This window comes from Gymnoscopelus microlampas (genome assembly GCF_963454915.1).
Source record: "Gymnoscopelus microlampas genome assembly, chromosome: 24".
Lineage (NCBI taxonomy): Eukaryota > Metazoa > Chordata > Actinopteri > Myctophiformes > Myctophidae > Gymnoscopelus > Gymnoscopelus microlampas.
In genome coordinates, this window is record NC_139961.1 from 2,026,619 (window position 1) to 2,038,296 (window position 11,678).

Genomic DNA, 11,678 nt, shown 5'->3' on the forward strand with positions numbered 1-11,678 from the left:
GGAGGATGATGGGGTTCCTCCTGACCAATAAGCTGGCACTCGAGTATAACCTTTTCGGACGCATGGGCAAGAAGGAGTTCAGAGGACTGGCACTTTTTGAGGTTCTATATGGTAAATTAGATTTTGTGTTATTTCCATAACATATGATGGTGCCACCTGAACTTTGTTGGTCTACATGAAAACTAAATTGCCACCATAGCTCAAGACATTTAAAATTATTGTTACGTTTTCTTTTCCTGTTCAGCAAAGAATCCTCAATAATGCATCAGAACACCTTAGCTGTCAGGTTCTATACATAATCGTGCATTTTTCCTGTAGCACTTGGCCTTGTGAATAGCTTGGAGTACAACTCTCATGAACTGTTCTCAGATTTGACTCGGTTGTTTTTAAAAAGCATACACATTTCTCAGCGATATAAAGCTTTTGAAAAGATGTCTGTATCATAAGGTTTCATAATGTAAAAATCAAGCCAGCATTACTAAGTTGGCTTCTTGTCATTTATTTTTAGGGGCAATAAAGAAGAACGCCGTCACGCAGCATATAATCCAGAAGGAGGCAGAGTTGTCCAAATGGTTCACCGGAGCTCGGGACCGTGGTGGAAACCGGGACGTACGAGCTCGGAGATCCCTCGAAAACACAGTCAACACGCAGGACAATCAGGCACAGGCCCAATAGGCCACACACACACACACACACACACACACACACACACACACACACACACACACACACACACACACACACACACACACGCACACACAGTTTGTGGTGTTTCTCATTCAGGATTTGTTGGCTGAAATGGCCCTCTGCTGGAATAATTAACTACCTCATGAGAAGAACCCTCCTTTTGTTGAAGTTGAGTTAAGAGATATGGGTTCCTCATTAGTTTGTGTCCAGAACAATAAAGTTTATTGTTATTAACAGTTTGCACTGGTATTTGTACATACATTTATACATCATTACAAGTTGCTTCCGGCAGTCGACATGGGTGGTCGCATCGATGATCGCTCTCGCGTCCTGCGTCCTCGCATACCTTTCCTTATCCTCATCCTGTGGATTATGGATTTACACCTCAACTCCGCATGGATTATACACCAGAAGGATATGGAATTATACGAGACAGAAAAGGTAGAATCACACAATGACTTCTACCTAACTACTGGAACCGAGAAAAAACACCCAGGTTATGGAACCACGGCGATCCACTCGACTCTCACAGCCAACCCGAAGCGAAGAAACAAACCCCTGAATGGTAGATGTAATCGGAAGACGTACTTCTGTTTAATTCTACTACTTTCCGGAGACGTTGAAGTTAACCCTGGCCCTGTGACCACAAGGCAATCCGCTCGGCTCGCAGCTGAAACCAACAGGCTAGCGGCAAACGTTGCCACAAGCAACGGGGCAAAACAACAACAAAGCCATGCTGGAACAAAGAACTTCCGGAGCACCGGAGCTAGCCTAGCCAACGTTGCTACCGAAGCTAGCCTCGACGACAACACCAACGGCTTCCCACCAACTCGACTAGGCGAATCAACCCAAATGATCAACCTAAACACCGACGTCGTATCCACCGCAGCCGTCGACGAGGACGCTTGCACCGACGCACAACGGCGATCAACCGGGAGATGCAGCGTAGCCGAGAACGTGGAACCAAGGAGTCACCTAGCTGTTTTCACCGGAGCAGAGACCTTGATGCACCGCTACAAACCTACGGTTCGTTCCAGGGCCAGGGTCCCAGCAGAGACCGTGATGGGACCATTAGCAGAGGCCGTGCTGGGACCTCCGCGCCCCATCCCCCCCCAACCCCCCAACCCTCCCCAATCACCCAACCCCCCCCAACCCCCACTGCTGGCTGCCCACGACGGAACAATGGCTTTGATGGACACTACACCCCCCTCCCCCCCCGAGACTGCTCCTAAACATCTCTCAGTGGATAAACACCTATCCATTGAAAAAATGATCAAATCGTTTGGCGTTGGCTTGCACATGATACATCTTAATGTGAATTCTCTAGCAGGAGACAAGCTAACACAAATCAAGCAGATGTTTTATGATGGTAAGGTTGACATTTTAACTTTCTCTGAAACAAAACTTGATCAAGCGATAACTGATTCTGTGATTGAGATTGAAAACTACAAACTCTTCAGGAAAGATAGGAACAGAAACGGGGGTGGTGTTTGCATGTATGTTCATACTGACAATGTCTGCATCCTTCGGGAAGACCTGATGGATGAAAACATTGAAGCTGTGTGGGTCGAGATCATTTTTAAACATGCCAAACCTGTGCTAGTCGGTACCATATACAGACCTCCTAACCAGACTGATTTCTATGATAGACTTGATGAATGCTTAGCTAAAGTGGACCATGCGGAGACGATTCTTCTTGGTGATTTTAACACTGACATACTCCGCAAGGAAGCGTCAGTGTATAAGTCATTCAAGGCGTGTTGTGATCGGCATTCACTCCACCAGCTGATCACTCAGCCCACAAGGCTGTGTGTTTCCTCTCAAACTACCATAGATCTCATTCTAACAACGGACAAGGAAAAAATCCTAAGTAGTGGTGTTTCCACCTGTGGCATATCTGATCACAACATGATCTTCTGCACCAGAAAGAAACGTAAACCTAAGACCGGTTACCACAAAACAGTCACAATCAGAGACCTCAAAAATTATAAGAGTGAGGACTTAGATCACAGACTGGAGGAACAGGATTGGTCCGACGTTCTAAACAGCACACAGGTAGACAAATCCTGGCTTTGTTTCAAAACCATATTCATTCAAATTTTGGACAGTGTGGCTCCCATGAAAACCATCAGGGTCAAAACCCGCTCGGTACCATGGATGAATTCGGACATCCTTACTGCCATGAAAGTCAGAGACAAAAAGTGTTCTGAGCTTCATAAAAGTAGGATCAAACTAGCCAAATGTTTTAACAAAGGTCTCGAATCCCACGTAGCTAAACTTGAAAAGGAAAAAAACAAGCTAAGAAACAAGGTAAATAGCATGCTCCTGTTAGCAGAAAAAAGCTACCTCGACGACAAGATTGAGGAAAAAAAAAAAAACCACGAGAGCTTTGGAGGCTACTCAAGAACCTCCTAGGCTGCAGCAAAAAATTGAAAACCAGGCTTTCAAACTTAAGCCTCAAGGTGAATGACACTCTCATTTCATCCAAACACGAAGTGAGTAAAATCCTCAACATATTCTTCACGACCGTAGCCTCAGATTTGGTTGAAAAACTTCCTCCACACTCTGGGAGATATGGTGAGGAGTATGTTGTCTCATTTTACGAAAAACAGGGTGTTTGCAAAGATGACTTTAAACTCTCCCCTGTGAAAACAGAAGAGGTGTTTAAAAAATTGAGTGCTCTTCATCAACACAGAGCCACAGGCCTCGACAATATCCCCCCCAAATTTCTAAAAGACTCAGCCGCCTCCATTGCTCCAATCATTACCCACATATTCAACCTCTCCACCACACAGGGACAGGTCCCCAACGACTTCAAAAAAGCAAGGGTGACCCCTCTGTTCAAAAAAGGAAACCAATTAGACCCTGGCAACTACCGCCCTATTTCTATTCTAAGCTCCATCTCGAAAGTCATGGAAAAAATAGTCTATGAACAGGTCGACAAGTATCTTGCCGAGAAAAATCTAATCTACAAATTCCAATCTGGCTTCAGAACAAACCACTCCACTGACACATGCCTTCTCTATTTGAACGACTCTATCAAACAAGAGATTGAAAAGGGCAAATATTGCGGCATGGTCATGCTGGACCTCCAGAAGGCTTTTGACACCGTTAATCACCCGATTATGATCAATAAGCTCAGAGCAATAGGTTTTGATGACACGTCAGTGAACTGGATGAGATCCTACCTGGAAGGGAGGGAGCAAGTGGTGGAAGTAAACGGCACCCAGTCCCCCCCCCTCCCAGTGACTTGTGGTGTTCCCCAAGGAAGTATACTAGGACCCTTACTGTTCCTGATATATGTGAATGACATGTCGTCAGCCTGCGACTGCAACCTGTTCCTGTTCGCAGATGACTCGGCCCTGCTAGTCTCGGACAGGGACAGGCTGCAGGTTGAGAAAACTCTCAGCTCTGAACTCAACAAGATCTGCATCTGGCTCTCCGACAACAAGCTCTCATTACACCTGGGCAAAACGGAATGCATCCTCTTTGGGTCCACTCCTAACCTCAGAAAGGCAGAGAGCTTCACGATCAAAGCGGGTGATGATATCATCAAAAGAAAAAACGAAATTACCTACCTGGGCTCTATCTTGGAGGCTGACCTCTCTGGTGACAAAAATGCTGAAAAAACGATCAAAACGGTCCACAAAAAAACACGCTATTTGCGGAGTATTGATCGTAAAGTCAGTAAGAAGACTCTGAAGACTCTTGCAGTGGCCCTCATACAAGGTCATTACGATTATGCATGTACTTCATGGTATCACAACACCACCAAGGCCTTAAAAACAAGGCTCCAAACATCCCAAAACAAACTTGTAAGGCTACTTCTTGGCCTCAACTACAAAATCCATCTAACCCCTGATCATTTTGATAGGATTGGATGGCTTAGGGTTGCGGACAGAGTACAGCAACTTGCTATGGGCCTGGTCTTCAAGATATATCACAACATTGGGATCCCCCTGTATTTGTCAAAATACTTCCAAAATGTTAATGATGTCCACGATCACAATACCAGAGGCAGCTCCACAAACCTTGTCCAACCCTTTTTTGGCTCAACAAAGGGAAGTAACTCGTTCTCATGCTATTCATCAAAAATGTGGAATGCCCTACCAAAAGGAGTAAAGGAGTGTAAAACCCTACTCTCTTTCAAAACAGCCCTAAAGATACACCTTCAGGAGGCTGCAATTGGAAAATGGCCCCTGTCTAAGTCCTAACCTAACCTACCCCCCTACCCCCCCCCCCCCCCCCCTCTCTCCTTCTCCCTTTGTACATATTTCTCACTCTTCATACCAGTAACCTGTAAACTGATTGTATGACATTCTATAGTAGTTGTGTATATCTGTCTGTCTCTTATATGTCATCATGATTTGTGTGCATGGGGAACTCATTTGAAACAAGCTCTGTGCTTTTATGAGTCTTCCAGTTTAGTAGACCTTGTATTGTGAATTTGTACTTCCATGTACTGTTGTTCTCATGTCTTACTAAATAAAGTACATCAATCAATCAATCAATGATTGTTTACGAGAGTTCTACTTTAATGATAATTTACGAGAGTTAAAGGGATTGTTTACGAGAGTTGAATATGCATATTGGCCCACTAATACTGTCTACACTTTATTTTCATTTATATATATATTTTATTATTTTTATTTTTACAATTTCCGAAAGCTTTTGCACTTTATTTTCATAAATACATTTTATATTTTACAGTTTTAAAAATACCGACGCATTTTGTATTTGTTTTTTTTTTACAATTAAAAACCAGCAGGCCTCACAAGTTTAGAGAAATAAACATTGTCAAAAGATATATTGTCTGATATTTTCTTTTCACCCTGGTAAAACATACATTTGCTAAACCTTTTTTACATCTTGTGTTTGCAGTAGTTAAACATGGTTCTTGTCAATATACTGCTAAGTTCTCCTATTTAAATCCCTTCAGGACCAACTTGAAACCCATGTTGGCAAAGGGCCCGGATGTTACCCACTTCGGCTGCTAGAAGTGGGATCTACATGGGTCTCAAATGTGCCCAGTTGGACCCCACCTAAGACCCAGTCAGGACCCACTTAAGCCCATATGGGCTAACACAGGTGAGGCTTACATGGGTTTGACATAGAATTGCCTATTTGGACCCCACCTAAGACCCAGTCAGAAACCCAGGTAAGCCCATATGGGCTAACAGGTGGGTGCTTTGTGGAACCCGAGTACAAAACAACTTGGAGCCCTAAATGGGTCAACACAAGTGTGGCCTATTTGGGTCGCATGTAATTCGCCCAGCTGGAACCCACCTAAGGCCCATTCAGATCCCAGTTCAAGCCCATATAGGCAAACACAGGTGGCGCCCACATGGTTCCTACATCAAATTGCCCATTTGGACCCCACCTAAGACCCAGTTAGAAACCCACTTCAGCCCATATGGGCTAACACGTGTGGGTGCTCGGTGGAACCCAGGAGCAAAACCAGATGGAGCCCTAAATGGGCCAACACAAGTGTGGCCTACATGGGTCGCATGTAATTTGCCCAGCTGGAACCCACTTAAGGCCCATTCAGATCCCAGTTCAAGCCCATATAGGCAAACACAGGTGGCGCCCACATGGTTCCGACATCAAATTGCCCATTTGGACCCCACCTAAGACCCAGTTAGAAACCCACTTAAGCCCATATGGGCTAACACATGTGGGTGCTTGGTGGAACCCAGGAGCAAAACCAGATGTAACCCATGCCCATCTGCCCATGTTAAAACCCACATGGGGCCCAGATGGACATGTTGGCTGGGTGTTTTAGATTGTAATTAAAGTAAATTTAAAGTAATTTTTTCTATTTACTGCTTTCTATAGTTTTAGTAATTTTCGCAACCTTTTTTTACAGTGGGCGGGGGCATTCTGTCCGGTGGCTAAATATGTCTTTTTTTACACAATAACCCGGCGTTTTCTTTATTATTATTTACAGTAGCTCTTCTAGCCCCCAATAACTCACATCTGGCCATCAAAGACCACAAGACTTTTTTTATTGTGTTAAAAAGGCATATTTAGTCACCGGACATAATGCCCCCGCCCACTGTAAAAAAAAATCGCAAAAATTGCTAAAACTATAGAAAGCAGTAAATGAAAAAAAAAATAACACTCATCTTTTATTTACTTTAATTACAAGCTAAAATATAAACCTTGGTTGTAAAAAAAACTAAGTTGTCCTTTAAGTCTAAACATAGATCTTCAGATCTTCATCAAGTTATGTGACTCAATATGCATTTATCTAGTAAAAAACCATCACAAGACAACTTAAATAACAAATGGAGTTCTTTACACGTGTCAAATCACTATTTTACATGGACTGAATAAATTGTGAACTCAAGATTAACAGAAATGGCACATTCTAAATGCATTTTGAAAATGACACGACTTTTAAAAGCCACACAGACATGCATACATAGAGGGACAGATGTATGCACAGTAATGATATAAGAGAGTGTAAAGATTAGTGTCATTGTTGAAGTCATTGTTTTACCTGAACAGTTCACCTTCAGTGTGACAGTGGAATCATAAGACTTTACTGGTCCACACTCCATCAGTGAAGACTCAGAGCCAACACAGGAAGATGGAATCACCCATCCAGCTTGACGTGTAGAAATAGAAGTAAATTCTGTTGAGACAGCAAAGCCACAGTCCAGCTGTCTACACACTACAGATGATGACATCCTGTTCCAGTCAAACCAAGCCAGCAATGGTCTCCACTCTCCCTGGTGTTTCATCTCCAGTATGCCATTACAGTTACTGGTTCCTCCCACCAGTCTGACACCATCAGACTCTGTACAGAGAATAAGCAGTAAAAAGTATAACTTTAATTAAAAGACCTTCAAGACTGTAATCTATAATCAGTTGTTCTTCTTTCATCTTTTGTTTACCTGTTGAGTTGTGTGTTGGTTTAACCTGGAGAGCTGAGGAGAAGAATCATCAAATAAATGAGTTTCACTGTAACAGAGTACATGGATCCTCTCTACCAATACAGCAGCTTGTTGATGTGTTGGAATACAAGACAAGATTCTCCTGTTTGATTATATTTATTTGATATTCAAAGGCTGGGAATGAGTGAATGATGAAATGTATGACTTATATAAAAACAGATGAAAATCTAATGTATACAGGATTGAAAATTAACAGTTTGTTTATAACAAATAACATTCATTGAATTGAGAGATATCAAGCTCCCTACAGACCACCTCTGCATCCTGCTGGTCAAAGTCACCTTCATACACTGAGACCCACGACTGATTAGACTTCACCTCCACTCTGCCTGAACACACACTAGTCCCATTCACCAACCTCACTGACTCTGGAGAGAAAGAGAGAGAGAGAGAGAGAGAGAGAGAGAGAGAGAGAGAGAGAGAGAGAGAGAGAGAGAGAGAGAGAGAGAGAGAGAGAGAGAGAGCGAGAGAGCGCGAGAGAGCGAGAGAGAGAGAGAGAGAGACATTATTCAGAAGAAGTAAGCAAACAAACAACAGGGTCCTATCTTGCACATGAGGCAGTAATATCTTTATTTACCTGATGAGTTGTGTGTTGGTTTAACATGGAGAGCTGAGGAGAAAAATCATTAAAAAAAAGAGTTTCACTGTAACAGAGAACATGGATCCTCTCTACCAATACAGCAGGTTGTTTATGTGGCGAAATACAGGACAATATGTCTTTGTTTCTCCTGTTTGATGATATTTATTTTCTATTCTCAGGGTTGGAATGATTAATGATGACAAGTATGATTCATAATATATAAAAACTGCAGGAAATAAAATGTATACAGGAATGACAATGTATGGTGTGTTTGTTGATATCAGATAGTATGAATTGTGTCTCCTGTTTGGAACATCAAACTACGGCATCATGCCAGGAGATAATCCATTGAATTTAATTGAGAGATAGATACAGTATAAACCGCTCACAAAATGTAAGGAAACTTGAATTTGGGCCATTATATCTCCCCTTTACTAATACCAATCAGTAAAGTGTTAGATATCATTTTTATCTGTGATTAGTCACCTTTACAACGAGGTACAGCTTGTAAGCATCGGGCATGCATGGAATGAGCAACACAGGCAAACGTGTGGGTAGCGCCGAGCAAAAATGTGCCAAAATCGCCCAATATGCTTTTTGATCGCTCTTGTTTTGAACGACCTGCCAGCACACACCTGCTGAGAGGTGGGTTCTGCAACATGGGTTCTGCAACTTTGTTGAGTTTGTGTATGCTCCAAGCAGCAACACTGCCCCCATGGAAAGATGCCACGTTTGTCCCTTCAGGATAAGGCCCGTGCAATAGGGCAAGTGAAGCTGGTGTTCCATTACGCAGATTACGCATTATTTGATGTCAGCCCTGGTAGCATTTGCAGGACGGTGTGTGCCAGTCAAAGGTGTGTGTCTGGCACCTGAGCATGGGCCCTGCAACTTTGACATCTGTCTTTGGTACCGTTGTGCAAATCTTGCCTGTAAATCTATGGTTCCTCAGTGAAGCAAGGGGTCTGGGTTGTTTTCTTTCTTGTTGACTTCACCAGTCTCACAGAACTTAATCCTAAGTGTGTAAATGGTACCAGGGCTAACACCAAATAATGCTGTCACTCTGCATAACGGAACACCAGCTTCACTTGCCCTGTTGCACGGGCCTTATCCTGACAAAAGTGTCATCTTTCCATGGGGGCAGTGTTGTTGCTTGGAGCATACACAAACTCAACAAAGTTGCAGAACCCATGTTCAGGTGCCAGTCACTCACCTGTGAGACAGTCACACACCTGTGACTGGCACACACCTGAAGCCCATTGAATGTCAAGAATGTCACAACATTGAATGTCAGCAGAAAAGTCTAACAGGCCATTTTGGCACATTTTTGCTCGGCGCTACCCACACGTTTGCTTGTGTTGCTCATTCCATGAATGCCCGATGCTTACAAGCTGTACCTCGTTGTAAAGGTGACTAATCAACGATAAAAATGATATCTAACACTTTACTGATTGGTATTAGTAAAGGGGAGATATAATGGCTCAAATTCAAGTTTCCTTACATTTTGTGAGCGGTTTATATTCACTGTTCTAATGTTATTACAAGCCATGCACCTGCTTCTCTGTGTGGTGTAACTTCATCTGATGTCATGTGACATCATCAAGGTGTTGCAGTTTGTCATAAATATCAAGCAGACTGTGTAGGTTGTTGACTGAAGCTACACTGTCCTAACGCTGTAGCTTCATCAACTCTCTAAAGTTACACAACACACAACTGCGTACGCGTGTGTGTCTGCATGCGTGTCTGCGTGTTTATGCATTTATTTTCAACTCACAGCAGTTCACACAGTCGTCTACTGTGTCACATTTCCACGAGAACGGAATGCACTTTTCCTTCTTACAAACAAACTGATGGGGGAGACAGAGGATTATGTTTAGAATCAGTAATGTATCAAAAGCAGACATGAGACATAAAGTCATACTAGTAGGGGGAATTAAGTGAAAAATCGATACCCGGCAGATAAAAGCATGAAATTTGATACAGATGTCAGATGATATGGACAAAATTCAAAATGGCCACCTAAACTGTTGACCGTTGACTCGAAAGACACCAAAAGAATCTCCAAAAAGCATAAAATGTGGCACACATGTCCCTTGGGTCATCCTAAGACATCCTAGAAGGGGTGCCCAAAATAATTTGAAACAGGAAGTGAGTTATTGAAAATGGGCGCCTAGTGTTGTCGATTGACTCACAAGACAACTAAAGAATCTCCAAAAGGCATAACATTTGGCACACATGTCCCTTGGGTCATCCTAAGACATCCTAGAAGGGGTGCCCAAAAAAGTCTTCAACATGAGTTATTGACAAAATTGAAAATGGCCACCTACAGTGTTGAAAGATGATGCAAGATACCTAAAGCATCTCATAAAAGCATGAAATGTGGTACAAATGTCCCTTGGGTGATTTGAACGCATCCTACAAGGGGTGCCCAAAAAGGTTTTAAACAGGAAGTTTAAAGCAGTTGACATAAAATAAAACATAAAGGGACGTCATAAAAGTGTATCATTTGGTACGTACATTGAGTGCTTCTTAATATATCCTAGAAGGGGTTATTTATTTGTTTGTTTGCTTGTTTATTAAACTTTTTAGGAAGGGACCATGTTGAAGAAATTCTAAATGGCTGTTTAAACAGTTGACCACGGCAGTCTGCATATTATGCAGACTCAATACGACAGGTTATGCAGTGCATAACCTGTCGTATTTTGTAGTCTACCTTCTGTTTTCATTTACACTCTACATTATCTTATTTATTTTATTTTCTGCATTATTATTTTTATTTTACTCTTTGAATCTTCTTTATTTATCTAACTCTCTGCATATTCTTATTTATTTTACTCTGCATCTTATGTTACTCTGCATATTCTTATTTATTTTACTCTTGCAGCCACACTTGAGTTCTCTACAGACTTTGGCAGCCTCTGGCAAGAGTGTCCATAACGGTGTCCACGAATCAGCGACTTTAATCCATCCATATGTGTCAGGAGATGGTAGAGATTGCATAGCTTTCAAGCTTCTGGACCAAATGCCAGATTGGCAAACTGCTCCGTTTGAATGTTGTAGCAGTGCAGCCCGTATGGGAGGAGTGTTTTCCATTGAGGGACATTTAAAACTTTTTTGTCACCCCTTAGGATTCATTCAGATCACCCAAGGGACATTTGTACCAAAATTCATGCTTTTATGAGATTCTTTCTTGTGAGTGTCTTTTGCATCATCTGTCAACACTGTACACGGCCATTTTCTATTTGGTCAATAACTCGCTTCCTGTTTCAGATAATTTCAGGCACCCCTTCTAGGATGTGTTAGGATGACCTAAGGGACATGCATGCCAAATTGTACGCTTTTATGAGATTCTTTAGTTGTCTTTTGAGTCAACGGTCAACAGTTTAGGTGGCCATTTTGAATTTTGTCCATAACTCACTTCCTGTTTAAGATTTTTTTGGGCACCCCTTCTAGGA

General features: G+C 42.4%; 1 protein-coding gene across 1 annotated transcript in view; it reads right to left on the bottom strand.

Moving 5' to 3' along the window:
* Positions 1–6,091: 6,091 nt before the first annotated feature.
* Positions 6,092–11,678, bottom strand: part of LOC311041042 (low-density lipoprotein receptor-related protein 4-like) — a gene marked incomplete at both ends in the record, with an annotated part of 24,952 nt that continues 19,365 nt past the window's right edge. The window contains 4 exons of the mRNA XM_084051478.1: positions 6,092–6,156; positions 7,190–7,489; positions 7,587–7,619; positions 9,998–10,070. Coding sequence (XP_083907604.1) covers positions 6,092–6,156; positions 7,190–7,489; positions 7,587–7,619; positions 9,998–10,070 — 471 coding nt within the window. The remainder of the gene's footprint in view (positions 6,157–7,189; positions 7,490–7,586; positions 7,620–9,997; positions 10,071–11,678) is intronic.